This window comes from Mercenaria mercenaria, unplaced genomic scaffold (assembly GCF_021730395.1).
Source record: "Mercenaria mercenaria strain notata unplaced genomic scaffold, MADL_Memer_1 contig_1717, whole genome shotgun sequence".
NCBI lineage: Eukaryota > Metazoa > Mollusca > Bivalvia > Venerida > Veneridae > Mercenaria > Mercenaria mercenaria.
The window spans coordinates 25,308-52,672 of record NW_026459718.1 but is presented as its reverse complement, the minus strand read 5'-3'; the positions used below and the strand labels follow the sequence as shown (position 1 = coordinate 52,672).

The following is a 27,365-nucleotide window of genomic DNA, read 5'->3' as shown; positions in this document are numbered from 1 at the left end:
AGGGGTCAAAGTCACACGCCGATTGCCTGTGTTCCCACATACCAGCTTACATACAAAAACTTAACCAAATCGGGACGGCGATGCCGCCCCATGGGTTGAGTCCAACAGCGCTACCTATTCTTTCAATGGTCCAGCTAAAAAGTGTAAAAAAGGTAACATTTATTTACCTGTCTCACTTTCTTGGGGTTAAGAGTGCTCTTTCCTTGGCTGCTGAATATGGCAGGTGCGCGTGACTTCATTTTCCCGCAAGAATTTGATTGGATTATTTGTACCATATGATCAATATCACCTGGGTGATTGGGTTGTTTATCGGCCATTTTGGAAGATGGCGACTTACATATGCCGAACAAAATAATGTTAAGATTTTCTTATAGCCGTGCATTTAGACAGATTACAGATTAGCCATCAATACTAAACCACTCCCTAGTTACACTTCACCTAAATACATCTATTTGCCACAAGATAACATCATGACAAACATGCAAGATGCAGATGAGTCGTTGGAGATGGCTCGTTCTGAAAATGGAGATTCTACTTCCAGTGAACTTGAAAGATTGAATAATGCTTCACCGTGTCCTTCTGGCACAGATTCCCCAACTGAAAGGGGCATAGCAAAGACCAAGAAACAGGAAGAGGCTATCCTCCGGTCGATCGAAGAAGCAGCAAGATTGGGAACTAACACCCTTGATCTGAGTCACAAGAAAATGAGACAGATTCCATCAGAGATAATGGAAATGCCACAAATAGAAGTAACCATATACATTTTTTTATTTAAGTATTTGCCTTAATAGGGCTTAAAATCCCCGAGACAGTAACGTCGGTATATAGTTATTCGTTTTGTTGTCTGCATATACCGAGGCAATTTTTTCGATGACTTCAGTTCTGTTTTATGTACAGTCCGCAGACTGCTTGTCTGCATGAGGAACAGAGCACCCCGAATCAGTCACAGAAATTCGTAAACCACGCCAACATGTTTCTTTTATTCCTTTTTTCAATTTGAAAAGTGTACAGATTCAATGCAACTGAAAAGATATCTTTTAAACAGTTAGGAGTTCTAAGGGGAGTGCAAACAAAAATAAGAAAATAAAATCCAAAGCCAGAACAAGAACGCGGCGAATGACATCACCGTGATGGTATAAGTTTTGCAAAGTATGATATTGGATGTAACAGGTATGATGACACTAAATGTAAACTGGCTGTTTCAAGTAAATAGGTTCTTGCGAATTTTCACTTTCTTTTGAGTAGTGAATAGTTTCTTTGTAAATTGAATATATTAATGATAAATCCCAATTCTAGGCGATGCCTTAATTCATATTATATATATCCGTATTGACTGGGCCGCACAGTGATAGTCGGAAATCAATGGTTGGGTGAAAGATGTAGATACTACATACTCATGTACTCATATACATGTTCACCACTATGAGGTTATGGGGCCCATCAAGTTTCAGACAGATTGCCCAAGTAATGCCAGAGTTATGGCTCTTAGAAGTTTCCAGTGCAGGGTTTCCGCTGCAATTCGCCAAAGTCGCCAATGGCGAAAAAAATAAAAAAAGTGGCGAAAAAATATTTTGCCGTACATGTATTTTTTTTATAATGTGTATTTCTTTGCTAAAGTTTTCTCTATCTAGCCTAAAAATCAATATTACCCGCGGCCGTTTCCGTTCATAATTCACAATACACAGCGTGTCACCAACGGAGGGATTAGCGATTCGCCATCCATTACACAACGCTGCCACGTGCATCTCGATCTTTGATAAAATATGGACAAACCATTGACAGCTTTGAATGTACAATGCGTGACGTATTTTATCGGCAAAATTATTTAGCTCCGCCTTTACATATGTCATCATTGATTGAAGTAATTTGGTGAGGTAGTTTACTGTTATCGTCAAAGAAATGAAAATCATGATCACGGGCTGAATAAAAAGTCAATGACAGGTGTTAAATGAAAAACACAAATCAGTTATAAATTTCACGGCAATGTTTTTCGTATAAATCTGATTAATACATGTTTTAACGAGCGGAATCACAAAAGAAGTGTCAAAGTAGCCATTTCAAAGTTATATTTTGTAGAACGACGGGACATCCGCGATAATTTCCAATAATTTTTAAATCTTGATCGTAGATTGATTTTGGCAAATTCAAATGAAAAACTGCGATAAACAAGCAGAAGTCAATGGTAAAAATTAACTCTGGCCGTAGAAAATAAGTTATGAATTTTCATTTTATAAATAATGCTAGTCTAGATTGCCCCCTTTTTCGTTTGTCACACATTTTTGCGACCCCAATTTCCGATTAATTTTGGTAATTCAGGGAAGACCTGCTTATGCAAATTATTTTTTATATAAAATTTACTTTTGTTAGATGCAAAATACAACAACAAGTATATCTCTATTTGACTCTAATCTTGCATCAGACTGTTAACTTTTGTTTGATTTTCAAAACCCTTTTATTTGAAATATAAGTTCCAGCTTCATGCCTGTACTTCAAAAATTTCCAGGGGGAAAGCCCCCTGACCCCCCCCCCCCACACAACCCATGGAAATTTTAACAATTAAATAAACTATAAGAATTACAAATTGTTGCAACATGCACAGTGTGTTTGAGAATACACCCCATGCAGGCCCCCATCCCCCCCCCCCAGAAATGCATCACCGACTTCGATATTTTGTGGCGAAAAAAAAATTAAGGCCAGTGGAAACCCTGCCAGTGTATAGGGTACTATAGATCTATAGATATGGCAATTTCTGCATCATAACTTTTGATATATTTAACCTTGAACTATGAAACTTTAACAGAATTTAGAGCACTATAATGTGGTTGTGCACTCACAATTTCGAACGGGTTTCTTTTGTAACTTTAGAGTTATTGCTCTTTAATTTTCTAAAAATCCACATATTTGTACATAACAAATTTACCATTTGGCAGAATTTCATTAAATTTCTTTCATTCTTTTCTGTGAACATTTATTATAAACATGTGAAGTTGTGCACCCACACCTGGTCACCCACTTGCCTTGGTCACACCCCCTACCCCTCCCAACCCCCCTCCCCTCCCCCCCTCCATCCCCCTCCAAATTTTTTATAAATTTTTTTTCATTTCTTATTTTAGATTTTTTTCAAACCTTCCATGATTATTTATCAACATGCAAGTTGTACCATTCCCCCCCCCCCCCCCTCCCCCCAGTCATGCCCACTACTGACCATGCATCCTCTGCTTCCCCCCCCCCCCCCAACTTCACCCTTTTACCCTTTTTTTTAATTTTCCATCAAGATTTATAATCAACATGTGAAATTTTGTTTCCTCTCCTGTTCCCCCGCACCCCCACCCCCTAAAAAATAAATATATTAAGTTGTGACTGCACAAACCTTGTCCTCAGCCATGTTCAAGATATCTTACCGGTGTTCTTTTAAGTTCAAATGTACATTTTAAACAGCAACACCTGGTGCCAAACCACTCAAAGACAATATTTCGTTCCAGTTAAACTTCAAGCTCACATTTCAGTTAACTGCATTTAATTTTAAAAGCTAAGCTTACTACAGTAAGCATATCCCATTCAAAATAAATTCTTTAGTCAGGATCAAAGTATCATACATTTATTATGTACTCTTTTATTAAACATTTGTTTTCTGTTAAATTGATTTTGACTAATGAAATTATTTGCTTCTTATTAACATCCTTAACTTTTTGCCGGATATATTTTTTTGCCATTCCTCACCACAAACCCTTTCGGCGGTGGATACCAATTCATCGAATTTACTTGTTTCACATCATCATCCTCATCATATGACACAAGGTGCATAACTGACCTGCACCAATATTTTATGAATTATGCCCCCTTTTTGTTTAGAATTATAGTTATATAATGTTTTGATACACTTTATATTTACCTGTCTTATTACTTGATATTTTTGACACAGACTCAAGCTATTGTGCATTATCTTCATCCATCATTGGAGTTATTAAACTCTCCAGTGACATTTTCCTCAGATGTGCCCAGTTTCACTATCCAGCATCGAAATAGTCGAGCACGCTGTCTCCTGTGACAGCTCTTGTTATTTCATTTAGCAGAATTTCTAGCAATTCATGGTAGACGCTTGTCATGTCATGTTGGGCGTCTGCGGCCAAGTTGTTAAGGATAAATTTAACTTGAAATCACTTTGTCTCATCGATGTGGGTTCATGCCACAGCCTAGCTTGGGGTGTAGAATTCTTTATGTAAGGAAGCCATACAGCTGGCTAATGGAATGTTAGTAGTCCTACCCAGGTACCTGACCGTGATGAAATAATGTTGGAGGGGCGCCTGGGGTTTTCCTGAACCATCAAAAGCTTGAATATTGCCATATGACATATAATTGTACTGGCCTTATTGTATCAGGTGATGCTAAAAAGAAGAGAAAAAAAACCGAGAAAAAGTCGTCAAGTATTGTATCAGTCCAGTAGTTTTTCTGAATCTGAAGAAATACATTGTAGGATCAAACCTGACATAAACGCAGTCGGAGAGGGATATGCTTTCTTTTAATCCATGCTGAAGTCCTGTTTTGAAGCTAGTGATTTTCTCAGCATGCACAACACTGTCACTCAGTTTATTCTATACAGTTACAATTCTTGGAAAGAAATAATTTGTATATGGTGGAGATTTACACTGAAAATGTAACTGTTTGTCACATGAATATCTACAATGTAAATCTCCTAATCCTTTGGTTTAAATGAATCTTTTAGCTCTTATAAGTGTTAAATGACCATGGCAGGATAGAGCTGACAATTGACTATAGATGAAGGAGAAGCTGAGTTCTTCTGTTTTTCAGACTAGGAGAATTGAGTGGGAGATTCTGCATGCAGTCCTCGTCTCGTGCTCTTTTGTCACCTGCTGTGAACCTTAGATGTTTGTATGTTAACCAAGTGTGAAATATATAGAACTATATTCCATGATTGGCTGTATCAGAGAATCTTTATCAGTTTTTTGTTGATTTATGAGAACTAACAAAATATGAGAGAATATTTTTTTCTTTTCAGTATCTATACCTGGAAGGAAATGAGCTGACAACAATACCAGATGAACTATTTGACAAGCTGCCTAACCTTAAATGGTTAGACCTGAGGAGAAACTACTTAGTTAGGCTACCAAGTGTTTACGTTGGGCGTCATCAAAATCTCAGGAATCTTCTTGTAGAAAGTAACAATCTACGTACATTACCTCTGGAATTAGGTAGGTGTAAAAACACTTACGTGTATTGTTGTAATGTTTATATGAGCAGTCAATGTGATATAGAACTTTGAATGCATCTCATCCGTGATTTGATGGCTTTGTATTAAACTTAAGAAGAACCAAATTCAGATTGATGTAAACTTGTAAACTCTACAATACGCCAGCTTTATATTGAATCTATATACAACAGAAAAAGGCAGTGACCTGAATGAGAAAATTAATTTTAATGAGAATAAGAAAATAGATAATGAAGTTGTAAACAGTTAAACTTGTACATACATGATTTTCTGATGATTTTATACCAAAATCAATATGGTTCTAATTCACAGCAGAATGTAGTCAACTTCTTGGTTTTCCTCCATTTCCCAAACAGGAAACTTGTTACTGCTTACATGTATAGTAATTGTGTTCTGTTGCTGGACAGTGTTAAAGGTGTTTTATTCTTTAATTCTTTGTGTAACTTACATTATATACACAGTGAAAGATATGTTATTCATAGTAAGTCCGTTAATTCAATACAAATATTAGATAGAAGTTTTTGTTAAGAATATTAAAGAAATTCAATGTCAGAAATTTTTAGAATTCTTTCAGATTTATAAGAGTATTTTTATGCCCCCCTTCGAAGAAGGAGGGGTATATTGTTTTGCAGATGTCTGTCGGTCGGTCGGTAGGTAGGTCGGTCGGTCGGTCGGAATGTAGACCAATCCGTTTCCGGATGATAACTCAAGAACACTTGGGCCTAGGATCATGAAAGTTGATAGGGAGGTTGGTCATCACCAGCAGATGACCCCTATTGATTTTGAGGTCTGTATGTCAAAGGTCAAGGTCACAGTGACCCTGAATAATAAAACGGTTTCCGGATGATAACTCAAGAACACTTTTGGTCGGTCTGTCGGTCGGTCGGTCGGTCGGTCGGAATGTAGACCAATCCGTTTCCGGATGATAACTCAAGAACGCTTGGGCCTAGGATCATGAAAGTTGATAGGGAGGTTGATCATCACCAGCAGATGACCCCTATTGATTTTGAGGTCTGTATGTCAAAGGTCAAGGTCACAGTGACCCTGAATAATAAAACGGTTTCCCGATGATAACTCAAGAACACTTGGGCCTAAGATCATGAAAGTTGATAGGGAGGTTGGTAATGACCGGCAGATGACCCCTATTGATTTTGAGGTCAGTATATTAAAGGTCAAGGTCACAGTGACCCTGAACAGTAAAACGGTTTCCGGATGATAACTCAAGAACGCTTAGGCCTAGGGTCACAAAAGTTGATAGGGAGGTTGGTCATGAGCTGCAGATGACCCCTATTGATTTTGAGGTCAGTATGTCAAAGGTCAAAGTCACAGTGACCAGGAACAGTAAAATGGTTTCCATGCAATAACTCAAGAACGCTTTGGCCTAGTGTCAGGAAAATTGATAGTTAGGTTGGCCATGACCAGCAGATGACCCCTATTGATTTTGAGGTCATTAGGTCAAAGGTCAAGGTCGCATTGGCCAGGAACAGTTAAACGGTTTCTGATCTTCTTGTCCAAAATCATAGGGCCTAGGGCTTTGATATTTGGTGTGTAGCAAAATCTAGTGATCCTCTACTAATGTTGTTCAGATTATTTCCCTGGGGTCAAATATGGCCCCACCCTGGGGGTCACATGGTTTATATAGACTTATATAGGAAAAAAAATTGAAAAACCTCCTGTCTAAAACCACAGGGTCTAGGGCTTTGATATTTTGTATATGACATTATCTAGTGGTCCTCTACTAAGATTGTTCAAATTATTCCCCTAGGGTCAAATATGGCTCCGTCCTGGGGGTCACATGGTTTACATAGACTTATATAGGGAAAAACTTTGAAAATCTTCTTGTCCAAACCACAAAGACTATGGCTTTGATATTTTGTAATGTAGCATCATTTAGTGGTTCTCTACCAAGTTTGTTCAAATTATCCCTCTAGGATCAAATATGACCCCGCCCCAGGGGTCATATGGTTCATATAGACTTATATAGGGAAAAACTTAGAATCTTCATGTCCATAACTTACATCATTCAAATTTGGACCACATGTATAGTTTTAAGTGGCAAGATGAACCTTGACATGAGCTGACCTTGATCTTGACCTAGTGACCTACTTTCACATTTTTGAAGGTACAGGCTTCAAATTTGGACCACTTGCATAGTTTTTTGTTCCAAAATAAAATTTGACCTTGATTTTGACCTAGTGACCTACTTTCACATTTCTCAAGCTACATCCTTCAAATTTGACCACAAGCATAGTTTTTTGTACTGAAATGAATTTTGATCTTGAGATTGACCTAATGACCTACTTTCACATTTCTGAAGGTACAGGCTTCAAATTTGGACCACTTGCATAGTTTTGTGTTCCTAAGTAAAATTTGACCTTGATTTTGACCTAGTGACCTACTTTCACATTTCTCAAGCTACAGCCTTCAAATTTGGACCGCATGCATATTTTTGTGTTCTGAATTGAAATTTGACATTGATTTTTACCTATTACCTACTTTAACATTTCTCGAGCTACAGCCTCCAAATTTGAAGCACATGCATAGTTCTGTCTACCGAAATGAACTTTGACCTTGAAATTGATCTAGTGACCTGCTTTCACTTTTTTCAAGCCACAGCTTTCAAATTTGGACCACATACACATTGTTTTGTACCGAAATGAAATTTGACCTTGAACTAGTCTTGAAGTTTGGAACAGTGGATGGCGCCAAGATCACTCTGTAATCTCTTGTTAGGTTAATAGGTTAAAGGTCAAGGTCACATTAAACCAGAATGGTAGAACTTTTGTTTACAGTGAGCATATAATTTCTGTGCCTTGTGCAATTAATGAATGCATCAAGGGGGGCATTTTGTGTTCGACGAGCTCTTGTATTTAATGGTACCTTGTATATTATTATGCATAGAGCTAGTCTGAAAATGGTGATTTTGCTTCCCAAACAGGAAACAAGTTACTATATTTAGTCACAAGTTTCCCAATTTTGGAAGTAGGGAAATCCCATAAATGAGCCACACCATGAGAAAACCAACATAGTGCATTTGCGACCAGCATAGATCCAGACCAGCCTGCGTATATGCGCAGTCTGGTCAGGATCGATACTGTTCGCTTTCAAACTCTATTGCAATTAGAGAAACCGTTAGCAAACAGTCTGGATCCAGTCTGGTCGCAAATGCATTATGTTGGTTTTCTCGTGGTGTGGCTCAAATTGATTTCCCAAATGGGAAGTTTTCTTTAATGACCCCATACTCAATTCCTGATGACGCATTTATGTTATTTTCCAGGTTTGATTAAATCTCTGCATGGTCTCAACATATCTAATAACCCACTTGACTTTCCACCACAAAGCATTATTGAGAAAGGAACTAATGAAATCCTGAAATTCTTACGAGAAATGATTGAAGCCAAGGCTTCAGGGAAGCTTTTGAATGGAAGTGAGTATTGCGTTAAGGATATTTAATTTAATTTATAAATACATAGGACAGTAAAGTTGTCTAGTGTGTAATTGTACAACAACGTTGTATAGTGTAAAACAGTGTCGCTATTCTTTAAAAATCTCATGTGCCAGTTATGGTTGCTTTTTAAGAGATGCAAAGTTTGATTTTATTTATTTGAACAGTTTTCAAAACCTAAAATTTGGAAAACAAAAATTCCAGCTATTTTACCTGATTATTTAGCAACTTTCCAATTTGTTATATAAACTTCTGTATTTATAGAGATGGTAATAGGAAGTTCCACTGTTTTATTTTCCAATTTATAGAACAATATTTTTTTTTTTTTTCAAAGCAAAAGATATACAATGTATCGCTTGTTTTTTGACTAAGGTATTTTCAGAGATGATCAAATGAAGAACCCTGATTGAAAGGATATTCAAAATATTTTTTTCAGCTTAGAATTGTTTCTGAGTTGTTAAGTCTCCATGTTTTTTTCTTTCAGTTGATGTAGAGGACCCGTATTGACAATCAGAATTTTCCTTTCGATTACATATTCTCCATATGCGTTTTTGGCATTCTCCAGTTGCTGTAAAACTGCAGTTTTCTGTTATTACTGAAGGATGCTAAAATTGCATAATGGTTATGTAATCACACAGAAAGTGCCCATTGTCATTACAGGTGCACTGCCCTAAGTAAAAAGTTAATCATATCACAAAAAAGTGGCTTAAATTGTTCTCCCTCAGATTTATATGTTTCTTACATAAATTTAGGTACATGAAATAAATTTTGATGTAACTGAAGTTGTCAAAAATGCAGATTTTTTTGTACCGTAATGCTGATGAGGAAATATACTTTTTTTGTAATGATTTATGTTTACATTAGCTGACAGAATAAGGTATATAGAAAGACGGAAACTAATCTAAGCTCTCTGGATTTTGTATGACTTACTGTGTAGATATCATTGCATGTGATGTTTCATGTTATTCCTGTATAATGTAATCTTAGAGAAGGCACGTAAAGCGGTCATACGACAGCATAGTGATCCGACGGGAGGACCGTCAAGACTGCCAGCGTTAAACCTGCTTCAACAACAGAGCAAATCTGGTATAGAACAAGCACTATACTTAGAAAAATATACACCTGTTTTTATATTTATAGAAAAGATATCAATAATACCTCTTAGCTTGACTATACAAAGTAAATGGAGAGCTATGGTACTCACCCAGGCATAGGTATCTGTATCCAAGGCATAGTTAAAGTGTTTATGCCCTTTGGCTTTATCTTTGTTATGCTTCAAACTTAAATCCTCCTGATCCTCACCCATATTGTATTGCACAAGGGTCATAACTCTTTCATCATTATTTTTATGAATTATGCCTCTACTTTTTTATAGACCTACAGGTTAAAGTTTTGATGCACTTTATCTCTGTTATTATTAATTTGATTTGATTCAGACTTAAAGAAGTTGTTCCACATCATCACCCATTGATACAAGATGCTTGAGTCTGGCAGAAAGATTCCATGAATTATGTCCCTTTTATCCTTAATAATTCTGGTTTATGCTTTCATGCAGTTTCAGTCTCTGGTATTAGTAAATCAATGACACTCGAGGTTTAACATGAAATTGAATCACTTGCTTTTGATCAATGTGGGTTTCAAACTGTGATGAAGCCATCCAGCTGGCTTATGGAAGGTCAGTGTTTCTACCTCATGCCTGCCCATGCCTGAAACATGCCCAGAGGGGTTACTTAGGGTCTTCCTCCATCATCAGAAGCTGGAAAATTTGCCCTTGGCCTGAATCATGTCAGTATAACTTAAAACCCAACAAAAAAAAGAAAGAAGAAAAAAAGCAGATATGCCCTATTTCACTACTAAGAATGAAGATAGTTGAGCATGCTGTTTTGTTTGACAGCTCTTGTTTGTGTTGTCTGTATTTAGATACCAGGTGAACCTACCAGGGACATGAGTGTGGCGTAGCTCCAAGTTGACTCTTTAGGCATGTCCCTTCACATTTTTCTTGCACATTTGTATTTGAAAAATATGAAGATTTAGTAGATCAGATGCACCCAGAATGCAGCAGAGCATTACAAAGACTAAATCGTGCCCTAAGATCTCTAATGGCATATGTGCCTATTCAAGCTTAACTACATGTGGTATAACTTGTCTGAGAATAACCTATGTGAGATGTCATAGGTGAAATGAATATATGCGTGACATTGATTGCTGTTAGGGGAAGTTGAACATTTTAATGCAGACAACACAAATTTATGCTCTTTTGTTATATGTAAACCAGTTTGCAGTGTGTTTTAGAGGGATGAAATCTCTATTTCATTACAATCTTTTTCCTTTTTCTTAGTAAATGAATTTATTGTAGATGCTTTATTATTTAGCTACTTTGTTTATCTGTGTGGATTTAGTGAAGTTTAGTGAAATAATGAAGGTAGGAATGAAAAAGGTTTTATAAGTGTGTAATATTATAATTGAAACGCCCGACATATAACTGTCCATCATGTATAAATGGTGTTAAGACACGGTTTTGCTATTATAAAATTATTTCTTAATTCTGTACTTTCTAAAAACATGTATAATGACATGCCTTAAACAGCAGCCAACAACAGTGACTTCAGCTTGTTTGCAATTATATGCAAACAATCATTTGAATTACACTGAAATGTTCCACAAAATTAATGTTGTGTGTGGTCATTTCGATATTTGTAATTAAGAAATAATTTATAGCAAGTGTGTTTTAACACTATTTATGTATGATGGGCGGTTATACATTGGGTGAAATTATTTTTACGACGTATTACCGCCTGAGTGTATAAATAGTCCCTTAATCTAAAACAGTAGATAAAATATAGTAGCGCTCTTTCTTAGTCGCACCAAATACATTGATGTTACTGCAAGTTAATGTGACGTCATTCTAGTGTTAGCTTGTTTTAACAGATGTCGTATAATAACAGCCTGTTGAAATATTCAAATTCCTATAGAGCACAATCATTCAGTCTGATCAAACAGTGCATTTATTTAAAAAAAAATGGTAATGCACAGTTTTATGGAACATCATCTAGAATTAATTCTGTGTTTTACTGGTATTAAAATGCCTTTAGAAACCATGAAGTTGTTAAAAGATGCTGAAAGATAGGTACATGTATTTAGATCCATTTTTTGTAATATTGACACAAATGGTTTAATAAAGGCAGTTAATGGAACTGGAAGGGCATGGTAGATTCACATTATCTCACGCTGTTATTTCGAAAAACTCATCACAACATGACAATCCTGAGAAACAGTAGTTGCATCACAAAGCTTCTAGGACTATTGTTAAAAAGCTGTGAGCAGTTTTTTGCATAGTGCAGGGTGTCACATAATATATAATACCATTTTGTTTGTCAAAGATGTATGATTTTATACTCTGCCTTTCAAATATCTTCATAAAAGGAAGTATTAGTTTCAATTATCAAAGCGAAGGATGTTTCACTGTATTGCGTTGTAGCTTTTAAACTAGATCATAAATTTTGACATATAATGAGGATCAAGTATTTTAAACTATTATTTTTCAGGTGGGATGTAGGGAGTGGGGATGTTTGAAAGGTTGAGAGGATATTTCTGAATCAAAATGAATAAATTCATCATACAATCCTGATGGCTTGTTACTATTTTTAATTATAAATTTCAGATGTCCTGCAATCGAATCAATAGACAACATCACTTTGTCTTTAACAAATTTTATTAGCAATTTCATGAGTAATGTAAAATTTTTACTTGCAGAGGTTATTTTGATTCACAAAATGATAATGTTAGGTACATCAGGACTAAGGTTTTTCGTCAGACTTGTATTTAAGTTTTCAAACCACAGCCACTATTTCAGCCGGTATGCCACAGAGATTAAGGACAGGTCTTAGACGTTCTGCACATGCCAGTATAAAGGCGCATTCTGCAAGGCTAGCATCGCAGCAGTTTCCTATAGAAGAAGAACCTTGTGAAAATATCCCAGAAAACCTTGTCAGTTGTGAGGAAAATGACCTGGGTGATAGTCTAGGTACATTGTGTGACATAGCACAGTTGACGTGCAAGGGAAAATGCTGTGAAAGCACCGTTTGCATCCACCGTGTTTTGAAATACATGTGTTTTGAGACTTACAGTTTAACAGCACTGTTAATGTTTGATCATCCCCCCTTCACATCAGTTTGTTTAGTAGCACATTTTGTACTTATTAAGGAATTAGGGAACGTTCATTGTACTGTTGTCTGTTTGTCTTTGGGCAACACGTTGCTGTCTCAAAAGAACTTTCTGCTTCAATTTCATTTATGAAAAGATATTTTAACATAAGTTTCATTTAATAAATGATATAAATAATTGAAAGATTGTATGGTGGCACAGAAGGGACATGGAATTTTTCAAGGTTCTTTGTATGCATAGAAGTAGGTTTAGTGGTCATGCACGAGACTGAACCATCACATGACATTGTGCGGGAGACAGTTTTTGAGTGCACACATGAACTGAACTGAAATTAACAATTTCATGCACAGGCAGTAGCTTTCATATTAACACATGGAATGAACCATTCTGTACACAGTATTAGCTACTGTGTGCACATATGAACTGAATGAACCATTCCATGTGATGGCAGCAGTTTTCATATTGTACACAAATGAACTATTGCATGCATAAGCAGCAACTGTCTTATGCACACATGAACTGGACTTTTGCCATGCACACATGGTAAGTTATACATGCACACATAGTGAATTAAAGGGTGATCAGATGTGTACATGAAAGCTGCAGTATGCAGAATGAACATGTAAAGGATATCACATACTAATGTACACAGGAAAATAAATATCCCTCTTATGCCAGCATTGGTAAAGAAGAACTTGAGAGAGGGGTATGTTCAGATCAGATGTTTATTTATTTTAAGTTTTGCTGTGTTTTCTTTCGCTATTCTTATGTACACATATCCTTCTACTTGCAGCTTTACACAATCATGTATCCCTTTTCACTTAACATATTAATTTTATATTATTATAATTGCTCTTTGTATACAGTCAGATGTTAAAAATATTCATTTTTTTTTTATTTTATTGATCCTCTAAGAAAAGAGCAAGTTAGATGATAAGCTTTTAAAAATTTATTGGTACCATAACAGTCTGTACTCCTGCAACTTGTAAAGCCAAGATAAATAACATCAGTTTTGAAAAAAATCTGGCAATTTGCAAATGCAGCTTGAACATAATATATTATATAAATCAATTGTATAGTGCAGTAGAAGGGGTTTACCTTGTATCAGTTGACAAGATTCTTATTGACTTATATGTACACTTGCAACTTAGTTGACTAAATGGGGAGACTATGTTCATATTCGTAGTGTTTTAATCAGAAAATTCATGGTGACTTGAAACTCGAGCATCGCTCCACTCCACTCCACCTCATTGTCAGTGACATTGCCAGATGCAGGTACACATTATTGATCTACTGACCTCAAAATCTTATTAAATAACATTTATTTTTCAGATGGGTCTAGTTCCAGTGACGATGACTGGGATGAGGACGGTGATCTCAAACAGTACGCATACAGACAAGCTCAGGAACGCACCCTGTCTACGGAGGCTGCCAAACGTGCAGCGTCCGGACAGATTGTACCTTTGAATAAAACTGTACAGTTACATAGACCTGTCAGCTATACATCAATAAAACAGACAAAAGAAGAAAAAATTAAAAAAGCTGGTGCTATGGGGACTTTAAGCAAGTATGTACATAAAATATTGATATGTAACTTATACTTCCTTTAGATAAAAATAGATATAATACTTATTTTTCCTTAATTTCATTATTCTATTCAATCTTTTGTTTGGAAACAACATTACAACTGTAATAATATGATTGTTATTGTGAAATCCAGTTATAAATAACTTCCCTTACCAGTATGTGATTTATACATGTATTAGAGAAGTCAGATTTAGTTAAGCAGTTCATCTTACTTTACTGTTTAAAATTCATAACTTTTGGAAAAGTAATATCCATGTGAATAGCAATTTAGTGATTTAAGGTAGTTTACTGGAAATCATGGCGTAACGTCTTTTGTCCAGATAACATAATTGGGCCATGGCTTGGCAATAAATTACTGAAAGGAAAATATTCTTATGTATTAATCAGCCAGACCAGAGTTGTGGTCCTTGATTTAGTTAAAAGACACATAAAGTGTTTGAAAGTTTATATTGCATTTATTTTGAAAACTATTTCAACTAGAATCATGAAACCATGTACAGTGACAGAAAGAGGGGGCCCCAGTGTCAGATCTAGTTTTTTTGCTGAATTTTCTAAGTATATTTTGAAGTTTAAAAAAATCTGGCTTTAATCAGATTCCACATTGTAGGAAGATAGATTGATTAGAACATGTAGTTCTAGTCCCCTTGTGTTGAAAAGAATTTTCTGGATAAAAAATTGCGAGATTTGAGTTTTCTATAGATTCACTATTGTATACTATTTCTGTATTGTCATTATAAGAAATGAAAGATGGGTTACTTTAACTATTTTCTCAATAAAAGAGCTTTTCAAATAGATTTTTATGCCCCCGAAGGGAGGCATATAGTTTTTGAACCGTCTGTCGGTCTGTCAGTGTGTCCACAATTTTCGTGTCCGGTCCATATCTTTGTCATCGATGGATGGATTTTCAAATAACTTGGCATGAATGTGTACCACAGTAAGACGACGTGTCGCGCGCAAGACCCAGGTCCGTAGCTCAAAGGTCAAGGTCACACTTAGACATTAAAGGTCATTTTTCATGATAGTTGGGCGTGTCCGGTCCATATCTTTGTCATCGATGGATGGATTTTCAAATAACTTGGCATGAATGTGTACCACAGTAAGACGACGTGTCGCGCGCAAGACCCAGGTCCGTAGCTCAAAGGTCAAGGTCACACTTAGACGTTAAAGGTCATTTTTCATGATAGTTGGGCGTGTCCGGTCCATATCTTTGTCATCCATGGATGGATTTTCAAGTAACTATGCATGAATGTGTGGCACAGTAAGACGACGTGTCGCGTGCAAGACCCAGGTCTGTAGCTCAAAGGTCAAGGTCACACTTAGACGTTAAAGGTCATATTTCATGATAGTGCAATGATGGGCGTGTCCGGTCCATATATCTTTGTCATTCATGCATGGATTTTAAAATAACTACGCATGAATGTGTGGCACAGTAAGACCACGTGTCGTGCGCAAGACCCAGGTCCGTATGTCAAAGGTCCTAAACTCTAACATCGGCCATAACTATTCATTCAAAGTGCCATCGGGGGCATGTGTCATCCTATGGAGACAGCTCTTGTGTCATAATATGACGGCATATAATTATTTATGTCCTGTTGCCTTATTACATGTATAACAGGTTTCATTGTAAAATCAACAATTCTTGTATTTCCTTTTTTTGTACTAACCTTTAACCTTATTACAGATCCATGAAAAATTCCTCGGCTCTCAGTAAATCCTTAGTCACAGCAAAGCAAAAACGGGGGTAAATTGTTGACTTGTTTTGTTTGGAAAATAAACAGGAATGGTTTGACACAGTCATGTTCTGTATTACATGCATGCATAGTTTCTCTTTTCTTCTTGTATGAGCATTTAAAAATCTGTCTGTTTATGGTGGTCCTTCTTTCCCATTTTCATTCCCCACCAAAGGCGGAGGGATATAGTTTTGGCATCGTCCATCCATCTTTCTGTCCGTCCGGAGCCATATCTAGGAAATGGTTTGGAATATTTAAATAAAACTTCATAATACATGTTCACCACTATAGGGAAATGTGGCCAGTCAAGTTTCAGTCAGATTGCCCTAGTAACACCAGAGTTATGGCCCTAAATAGTAGTTTCTAGTGTTAACTATATAGGGTACTATAAATTTTTTATATGGCTATTTCTGTGACATCTTTGACCTGGAACTATGAAACTTAAAATGAATTTAGATCACCATAATGTGGTAGTGTACACACAATTTCGTCAGGATCTCTTTAGTAACTTCAGAGTTATTGCCCTTTAATTGTTTAGATATCCACATATTTGTACATAACAAACTAACCAGTTGGTAGAATTTCATTAAACTTCTTTCATTTCTTTCCATGAACATTTATCATCAACATGTGAAGTTGTGTACCCATACCTGGTCACTTCCACTGCCACGGGCATCCCCACCTCCCCAAATTTTTTTCTTCATTTTTTCTCTTCTTTTATTTCAAATCTTAAACCTTCCATGAATATTTATCAACATGCAAAGTTGTACCCTCCCCCCCCCCAACTCGCTCCTCCACCCAGTCACCACCACCACCCCAATCATACACCACCCCTCAAACTTGCCATTTATTTGTTTTTAATTATTTTTCCCAACAATATTTATTATCAACATGTGAAGTTTTTTGTACCCTCACCCTGGTCATGCACCCCCCCCCCCCCCACCCCCGACACACACACATAAAATCATTCCTTTTTTTTTCATTTTCCAAACCTTCCATGAATATTTATCAACATGAGAATTTGTAAGCCCCCGCCCCCTGTCACCACCCATGTTCCAGTGTTCCAGATTTCTTCCTTGATTGTGCTCTCTTACTCTTAAAGACTTCTGTTCTTTTAAATTATTTGCTTCTTAGTAACATCCTTAACTTTTTGCTGGATATATTTCTTTGCCATTTCTCAACACAAACCCATTCGGCAGGGGATACCAGTTCATCCAGTTTGCTTGTTCAAACATGATTCCCTATTTTTTTATGCTGTAATTTACAAACAGTTTCTTGAACACGCCATACAACCCCTTCTTTTCAGATTGAAAATGTTGAAAAGCTTTAAAGTGATTAGCATATCATTAGTTTAGTTGTTAATTTCAGTTGGCTTTTTTGTTGTTTTTGTTTTGTCAAAATTCAGTTGCATTCACCCCACATTTTCACTATTTTTATGCCCCCGAAGGGAGGCATATAGTTTTTGAACCGTCTGTCTGTCGGTCTGTCAGTCTGTCGGTCTGTCCGCAATTTTCGTGTCCGGTCCATATCTTTGTCATCGATGGATGGATTTTCAAATAACTTGGCATGAATGTGAACCAAAGTAAGACGACGTGTCGCGCGCAAGACTCGGGTCCGTAGCTCAAAGGTCAAGGTCACACTTAGACATTAAAGGATAGTGCATTGATGGGCGTGTCCGGTCCATATCTTTGTCATCGATGGATGGATTTTCAAATAACTTGGCATGAATGTGTACCACAGTAAGACGACGTGTCGCGCGCAAGTCCCAGGTCCGTAGCTCAAAGGTCAAGGTCACACTTAGACATTAAAGGATAGTGCATTGATGGGCGTGTCCGGTCCATATCTTTGTCATTCATGCATGGATTTTAAAATAACTATGCATGAATGTGTGACACAGTAAGACGACATGTCGCGCAAGACCCAGCTCCGTAGGTCAAAGGTCCTAAACTCTAACATTGGCCATAACTATTCATTCAAAGTGCCATCGGGGGCATGTGTCATCCTATGGAGACAGCTCTTGTTGACTTAGCAAAAGTTGCCTTCCAAAATTCAAACTGTTAGTGCATATTTAAACTGTAACATTTAAAACACAAGACAGTGAGCTTGTAAGTTATTTTCTTCTGGAGTGTAACATATTTATGACAAAAACTATTTTCATTATAATGTGATTTTTGCCTTATTTTAGTCATTGCGATGCAGTTTTCTCTTCCTAATTGGTTCTGCCAGCATTCCCCAAGTTCTGAAAAAAAATGGCTTATTTTATATTTCTTCATAGTCTTTCAATTTTTGTTTGCTTAATCAAACAGTCATCTATTGCAAGAAGATTTTTTTTTGAAATTGAAGTCGGTTTGATACTGATCTCCAGCGAATGTAAATTCTGGAATTATTTGTTAACAAGATTGTAAATTGAATTAAAAGTGCCCTTTCTGACATTCCAATTTATCATCCAACCTGTTACTTTATTGGATAAAATATGAATTTAAACTATTTTCATCATCAGGATTAATTTTGCAGGCTTCAGTTTTGTCACGATGTCTTCATTCATTGATTCAGCAAGTTCTATTTTGATTTAGTCAGCTTCAGGTTATTGGAAAACCTGGGAACCTTCATAATTATTGGCAAGCCACCATTAAGGTTTTAGTCATTAAGTTTTTCTGAAAAATCTGTTTATTCTTGTAATTGGCTTTGAATTTTAAGTTGGAAATTAGCAAAAATCTTAATTGATAGTATTGTTTCCCTGAATTCGTTTAAAACTGAGTTTTATGTCAGAAATGAGCAAAATTTGCAAATGGCATTGTTGTATAATCCAATTTATTATGATGAAAATTCTATTCTATTAATGGCAATTCTGTACTTTCAAACATTAATTTTGCTCACTTGCTCTGTATAGATATAGCCCCTGAATTTCCATTTTAGAGGGGAAGCGGGAGTACCAATTCATTGAATTTGTTTGTTTGATAATTGGTTGAAACTTTCCCTGATAGTGGTTTAAAGGATTATAGTTAGAATATGAGGCACTTTTAAAGTGTCAGTAGTACTGTACTTTATCATCAGAAGGGGCCTCCATGGCTGAGTGATTAAGATTGTTGACTTCACTTGCCCCTCACTGATGTGGGTTTTAAGACTCACTGTGAGGCGTAGAATTCTTCAGGAAGACATCTAGCTGGCTTACGGAAAGTTGGTGGATCTACCCATGCGCCCGCCAGTGATGAAATAATGCCTGAGGTCTTCCTCCAGCATTAAAAGCTGGAAAGTCACCATATGACCTATAATTGTGTCGTGGTGACCTTAAGCCAAACAAAAAATTCATTCTTCAGCCACCATAACTTTTTCCAGGGAGCAACTAGAAAGAGACTGGATCTGCTTCAACTTAAGTTACACAATCAGGCTTTAAACTAAGTAGTTTTGACTTAATTCTGATTAATTGTTTAATAAGCTAGATTAAATAAGGGTTAGAATATCATTCTTGTAGCATAGCTGTGCAGACAGGAACTTCTTCTTTGTCATCTCTATATCTCTTTCTAATGGTACTGTGGTGTGATAAAACAAAGAGAAAAGATCTTTTTCCTAATCTTACTAAATCATGTGAAATGTAAATACTGTTTTATTTATCTTTATTCTTATTTAAAGATTTTCCTGACTTGGAAAGACAAAGAAAAAAATTATCTGTGTTTTTTACAGGGTATGCAGGTGCAAAATGTTTTGTGTTTTTTTTTACCCAAATTGTGGTGCAAATTAATTGTCAATTTACATTAAATTTAGTTAATGTTGGAAAAGTACTTAGTTTCTGGTTTGAGTCTACTGAAATATTCTTTATAAGGATTCCGTCAAGCTAACCCTAGCTTCCTGGAATCCTTTATGTGACAGAAACAGTGCCGAGAGTGGATTAATGAGAATATCTTGAAATACATTTTGTAACGTCTTTTACAAGAAAATACCTTTAAAACATAGAAAAGATAATTTTTGGCTTGTTCATTTTTCACAGTAGAAGTATGGTCAGTTTTTAATTTGACTGAAATATGGATTGAAGGACAAACAAGGACATTAAAATCAGCAGTTGATGTTGGGGCCAGCATGCAATTTTGGCTCCAGTGTGGCTTTGAAAAAATTGTTTAGTATAAACATTTTAAAGTGCATCCTTGCATCAGATTTGCTGTTCAATCACAAATGAATTGCAACAAGAGTGTGATAATAACACAATAAAACTCTAGTTGATAGATTTTCAAGAAAGCTTGCTGACAAGGCACTAGCAGAAACCTCTTGTGTGTAAACAATAATATCTTAATTCTTCATCAACAAGTCATTTTAGGTTTATTTTTGAGTGCTTAATCATTGTGTGGAATGAACAGAAATGAATTTAGATCTTTGATTGATTACGTTGGGTATAAAAATGATTGAAAGTTTCTTCGGATGTGATAAATCACATTGCGCTATGCTAAAAACTTGACTATTTTCTTTTAGTTTGATTGCGTGCTTATTATCTCGGGGTTACACTTCGTCTTTGCACGTTTGAATTGCATGTTATCTCACACACAGGAGAGTTGCCGTTTATTCGAAATTGAATTTTTATTAAGAATTGAGTGGTAATGCACGGAAGGTGTCAATTTGGTTGACTGACACTCATTGTTAGCGGAATCTTATTGAGTTGGAGATTAGATTGGAACTCTTTTTTGCAAGTTTCCATTAGTATTCTTGAAGGATATGTTCAATTATACTGCTAACAAGTATCCTGAAATGAATCTGCTTTCTGAATTGCTTTTTGGTTTTTAAGATAGATTCTCGGTGCTTAACACTAAATTATTTTTGTATTTTTACAATGACAAAGCAAGACAAAAAGAATCATCTTGAAAAGTTAATTAATGTGGGGTTTTTTACAGTTACTTTTAGGCTAAGTTTTTATTTACATTGATTTAATTTCCAGTATTGCAACAAGTTACCTTTTAATTTACTTATATTTTCTTTCGCTCAATTTTCAGGCCTCAGTCTGCCACAAGTGTTCTTGATTGGAAAGTGAACCCCTACCCTGAGCCCCCACCCCCAGACTATATTAACCAGAAATCAAAAGAGGAGCGTCTCCAAGCAAAGGCAAAAGAATTCAAAGAAAAAACAGATGCCATACTTCAAAGAAGAAAGTATGTATTAGAACACTGAATTAAGCCTTACCATGCAAAATTTCTGTAATGGACTGCTCCATCTTCCAATTTGGGCAGTACCATTTATCATTTGAACGGATGTTTACTGAAAATTTATTGACTGAATAGCGAACAGTGCAGATCATGATCAGACTGCATGGATCTACACTGGTCGCAAAGGCAGAACCAATTGTGTCCAGTATGGTAAGGGTTAAAGCCGTCCGTTTCCGAGAGGTTGTGGTTACTTACTTTAAGGCAGGTTTTGGGTTTGAAACCTTGCTTGGGTCGTAGAATCCTGTCACTCGAGGAAGACATCTTCCTGGCTTATGGAAGGGTGGTGGTTCTACCCTGGTGCCTGATTGTACCTAATAATGCTAAACCTCGGGCATTCCTCAACCATGGAAAGCTGGAAATATGCCATATGACCTAAACTGTCCCAGTTTGACCTATAAACCAAAGAAGGTAAATAAATAGAGGACTGAATTATGAAACACTATATATATCACCATCTAGATATTGATATAAAGTCTGGTCAGCATCCATGCTGTTCACTTTCAAAGCCTATTGCAATTAGAGAAACCGTTAGCAAACAGCATGGATCCTGACCAGACTGCGCCGATGCGCAGACTCGTCTGGATCCATGCTGGTCGCAAATGCACTATGTTGGTTTTCTCATGGCACGGCTCATATGTTAAACTCAGATCAATATTATTAGCAATATTTAAACATACACAGTGATATAAGTGCTAGTGATATGTAATCATAAGTGAAACTGTTATGTATTTTATGGTATAGTTTGACCTTAAGGTAGCTCAGGCAGACGCCTGTTGCTTAATAAAAACCTCCTAAGTGAAGATAATCTACTGCCTTGCAAGAAAACATGATATTTTTTTTCTCAACTTTCATTTGTTTCTTTGTGAATTAACTACTCTAGATCAACAACTTTACAAAAAAACATGGGAAAGGAAATTTCTGCTTTTGCCTGTTAATATTAAATGAGTAAATATTTCTGTTTTACCACAGGGATGAGGAGATGTTGAAGGACTGGAGGAACGAGACCAAACGACTACAGCAAAAGAAATATTTCGACAGTCTCAGGAAAGGAACTAAAGGTTTTTGTTTGTAGCAATCAAGAATTAATGAGACCATAGGGACTTTATAGTATCTAAAATATATATAACTTATCAGTCTTCTTAGTGTGAAGAGAAAACTTTTACAATATAGTATTTTTTATCCAAATGTTGAAAATTAAAGGAATTTTGTTGAATTGCAAGTCTGTCTGTGTTGAAGTTTGTACTGTATCATTTTTAAAGGAGAAATTGTTTACAATATGCCATTATAATGGATTTCAGTAAACCCAGTCTGTAAATTTAATCTTTTTTCTAATGTCGATTGGTTAGAAACATAATTGTTTATTGTAAATTAACTTTATAAATGATCTTATAACTAGGCCATTAGTGCTTTTGTAGGTGAGATTTTTTGTTTGTTGCCAGGTATTTTAACAGTATTTCATATTTTTATGCCCCCGAAGGGAGGCATATTAGTTTTCAACTGTCCGTCCGTTTGTTCGTTAGTTAGTTCGTTCGTTCGTTCGTCACAACGTTAACTTTTTGCATGAAGGCACTTTACTCGCGAACCACTGTACCCAGGACCTTCAAACTTCACATGCTGATAGTACTTATTGAGTATACCACCCCTACTGACTTTGGGGTCACCAGGTCAAAGGTCAAGGTCACAGGGGCCAACGTTAACTTTTTGCATGAAGGCCTTTTACTTGCAAACCACTGCACCCAGGACTGTCAAACTTCACATGCTGATACTACTTATTGAGTACACCATCCCTACTGACATTGGGGTCACCAGGTCAAAGGTCAAGGTCACAGGGGCCAACGTTAACTTTTTGCATGAAGGCACTTTACTCGCGAACCACTGCACCCAGGACCTTCAAACTTCACATGCTGATAGTACTTATTGAGTACACCACCCCTACTGATTTTGGGGTTACCAGGTCAAAGGTTAAGGTCTCAGGGGCCAACGTTAACTTTTTGCATGAAGGCACTTTACTCGCAAACCACTGCACCCAGGACCTTCAAACTTCACATGCTGATAGTACTTATTGAGTACACCACCCCTACTGACTTTGGGGTCAAAGGTCAAAGTCACAGGGGCCAACGTTAACTTTTTGCATGAAGGCACTTTACTCGCGAACCACTTCACCCAGGACCTTCAAACTTCACATGCTGATATTATTTTATGAGTTCACCAGCCCTACTGACTTTGGGGTCACCAGGTCAAAGGTCAAGGTCACAGGGGCCAACGTTAACTTTCTGCATGAAGGCACTTTACATGCGAACCACTTCACCCAGGACCTTCAAACTTCACATGCTGATAGTATTTATTGAGTACACCACCCCTACTGACTTTGGGGTCACCAGGTCAAAGGTCAAGGTGCTGCGCGGGGCATTTGTCACCATAAGTGACAGCTCTTGTTTGTTTCAGATTTTCTGGATCCTGTACAAGCAGCACCATTTGATATTGACCAGGACTATGTCAAAATACCAACAAACGAAGAGAGAATAAAAGTATGTTTTTATATGTATAGACTGATGTCATAGGGCCAGTCTGCTAATTTAGGAACCCACTCACCCCCATAAGAAAATTTCCCCTGCTCAATTTGACAGGTACATCATGTTGTAAAACAAAACATTTCTACGTTAATTAAAAAATACCTTCTTAAGGCGATAATATAGATCTATCTGTTTTTAAAAAAATGGAATTTATTGGAAAAGAATATGCTTGAAAAAAAAAACAGCTGCAGATTTTGTCTGCCCAAGTGAAACTGAGCAAGGGAGATGTTGTGTATATTCCAGTTACAGCAGGTAACACATTTTGTACTCTGTGTATGCACCTTTTCTTTGAATGAGTTTGTGTCATAGGGTAACCTTTGTATATGCCATACATGTGTAGTATAAGCACTGGTATTAAACATGTATAATAATCTATGGACCTGTTGACACAAGTTGAAACAGCAAGGCATTTTTAACCAGGTTTTCATAGAAAACCAGTTATTAGATTGGGGTATGTCGTCAGGCGGGCGGGTGTCAAACTTGGTTTCCGCACAATAACTTTAGTTTGGAACAAGCTATAGACACGAAACTTGGCCTGTAGATAGATGGTAAGGAGACAAAGGTTTGGATTTCATTTGGGTCAAGATCAAGGTCGCTGTTGCTAAAAATAGAAAAATTGGTTTCCGCACAATAACTTTAGTTTGCATTGGTGTATTGAAATTAAACTTGGCCTATAGGTAGCTGATAGAATAAGCAAGGTTGGGATTGTATATGGGGTTATTCCAGTCAAGTTCAAGGTCAGGATAACTTATTTAATCTTCACACTTAGAAAATTCCACAGTGATGCAGTGGTCTAGAGAGTTTGGTCAAAAGCTACTTTTTAGTCAGTGGGACGGAAGGGCATCTGTTCAAATCCTACTGAGATCCAAAAAATTTTTTTTCCTTTTTTTGAGGGGGATAAAAAGGTCATGGTCAAGGTCATAGTTCTAAAAATAGATTTTTTTTCTCTAAATGTATATTTTTTTCTCGGTGTGCTCATCAAAAAGGTGGTCCGCTTTATAATTTTAGTTTGGACTTACTTACTGCCACCAAACTTTGTGTACAGCAAGCTTATCCGAAAAATTAAGTTTGAATGATATTTGGGGTGACTGTTACTAAAAATAGAAAAATGGCTTCCATTTGGGTACACTTATTGCCAGTATACTTGGTGTGTAGATAGCACAAAAGGTTGGGAATGTATTTGAGGTTACTTGGATCAGGGTCAAGGTCACTGTAGCTAGAAATAGAAAAATGGGGTCATATTTGAAATAAAAATTAGATTTTTGTGCTGTGGAATGGAAGGGTGTCGGTTCAAATCTCACTTGAGATCCAAAACATTTTTTTTCTTTTTTCGTTTTTTTTTTTGGTGACAAAAAGGTCATTTTAATGCCATTGGGTAACTGAAAATAGAAAAATATGGTCATAGTTATAATAAAAAATACATGTATAATAGAATATGACCGTTTTTAGCTCGACTATTCAAAGAATAGTCTAGCTATTCTACTCACCCTGGCGTCGGCGTCGGCGTCGGCGTCGGCGTCACACCTTGGTTAAGTTTTTGCATGCAAGTACATACAGCTATCATTTAAAGGCATATAGCTTTGAAACTTATTTATTCTTTTTCTAGGTCAATTACCAACCTCACTGGGTCAAGTCTCCAAAACTAATGCAGATATTGAATTGAAACTTCACATGTGTCTTTGGGATTATAAAACTAGTTGATAGCACCAAGTCCCATAACTCTGACCTTCATTTTAGCCAAATTATGCCCCCTTTCGGACTTAGAAAATTTTGGTTAAAGTTTTGCGTGCAAGTACATACAGCTATTACTAAAAGGCATATAGATTTGAAACTTATTTTTTCTTTTTCTAGATCAATTACCTACCTCACTGGTCAAGTCCTATAACTCTGACATGTATTTTAGCCAAATTATGCCCCCTTTTGGACTTAGAAAATCCTGGTTAAAGTTTTACATGCAAGTTACTATCTCCAAAATTAATGCAGATATTAAATTGACATGTGTCTTCGGGGTTATAAAACTAGTTGATAGAATCAAGTCCCATAACTCTGACATGTATTTTAGCCAAATTATGCCCCCTTTTGGACTTAGAAAATTCTGGTTAAAGTTTTGCGTGAAAGTACAAACAGCTATTACTAAAAGGCATATAGATTTGAAACTTATTTATTCTTTTTCTAGGTCAGTTACCAACCTCACTGGGTCAAGTTCCATAACTCTTAACATGTATTTTGAGCAAATTATGCCCCCTTTTGGACTTAGAAAATTCTGGTTAAAGTTTTACATGCAAGTTACTATCTCCAAAACTAATGCAGATATGGAATTGAAACTTAACATGTTTCTTCGGGGTTATAAAACTAGTTGATAGCATCAAGTCCCATAACTCTAATATGCATTTTGGTCAAATTATGTTTCCGTTTCGGAACTTAAAACTCTTTTGATATTTAACATTTTGGGTAATAATTTCCTGCTTCTGTGACAATATTTCGAATAGTCGAGCTTGGCTGTCTTACGGACAGCTCTTGTTTTAAAGAACCTGTTGGCGTGATGCAATTGAAAAACTGGTTTTCGTGGAATTTCCACATTTTTTGTTCCAAATATAAAGTCTTTGTGACTGGCATCTGAAGCAGAAAACCGTGTGTTCAAATTATTCCAATGCCACACAGTACTTAAAAGATTAATTTTTACCTTTAGGGTGATATAAGGAATAAATTACAAGCTAAAATTGATTATTGTCTAATTTATAGAAGTTTATAGCAGAATTCATTAGTAAGAAGATATGAGCCGAGAAAATATTTGATTAGCAGAAGCAGTGACGCCTTAAAATAGTGTTCATTACAAATATTTGCATTACAGCACGACGTGAAAATGGCTCATGAGAAGATTCGGCGACAGGTTTCACCAGCATCACGGCAAAGGATTGAAGAAGAAAAGTAAGACTTGTTTAAATTGATTAAAATGAGTATTAACAGAACATACTGTGAAAAATAAATTAAATTTAAACATTGTCACTTCATGGCTGTAAAACAAAGCAAGTTTGCAGTAGGTACCAGTATTCGACAGACATTTAATTTAGTCACATTCTGTCAAACAAGTACCTGTTCAGTCTGAAACCACTGGTAAATTAAGAACGTAATAGCTTTGACTTCTGTGTTGAAAATGGCAGACAAGCAAAATCTGCCCATGTTAAACAGGAAGCAGGAAACCTTTGTATTTCTAATTAATCTGAGTAACTAATGAAATCTTTGTATATAACAGAGCACAAAGGATATTACAGTTAGAGAAAAGAATCAAAGCTCACACAACACAAATGCATGAGAGAAGAAAACAGCCAAAGGGATCACCACAGGAAGAGATGGAGGCTGCAAGAAGGGAATTAGAAGTGGTATGTATGTTACTTTACCCCTGGTGGGCCTCATGGATGGTAGTTTGTCACATCCTGAGCCTCATGATGGAGT

General features: G+C 36.4%; 1 protein-coding gene across 1 annotated transcript in view; it reads left to right on the top strand.

Annotated features, from left to right (window-relative positions):
• Window positions 1–338: 338 nt before the first annotated feature.
• LOC128551803 (leucine-rich repeat-containing protein 27-like) overlaps window positions 339–27,365 on the top strand; it is a 48,744-nt gene continuing 21,717 nt past the window's right edge. Inside the window, exons 1-10 of the mRNA XM_053532718.1 lie at window positions 339–749; window positions 5,018–5,210; window positions 8,505–8,654; window positions 9,660–9,758; window positions 14,169–14,403; window positions 21,130–21,285; window positions 22,309–22,397; window positions 23,785–23,867; window positions 26,764–26,840; window positions 27,166–27,292. Of these exons, the coding sequence (XP_053388693.1) occupies window positions 471–749; window positions 5,018–5,210; window positions 8,505–8,654; window positions 9,660–9,758; window positions 14,169–14,403; window positions 21,130–21,285; window positions 22,309–22,397; window positions 23,785–23,867; window positions 26,764–26,840; window positions 27,166–27,292 (1,488 nt within the window). The 5' untranslated portion in view covers window positions 339–470. The remainder of the gene's footprint in view (window positions 750–5,017; window positions 5,211–8,504; window positions 8,655–9,659; window positions 9,759–14,168; window positions 14,404–21,129; window positions 21,286–22,308; window positions 22,398–23,784; window positions 23,868–26,763; window positions 26,841–27,165; window positions 27,293–27,365) is intronic.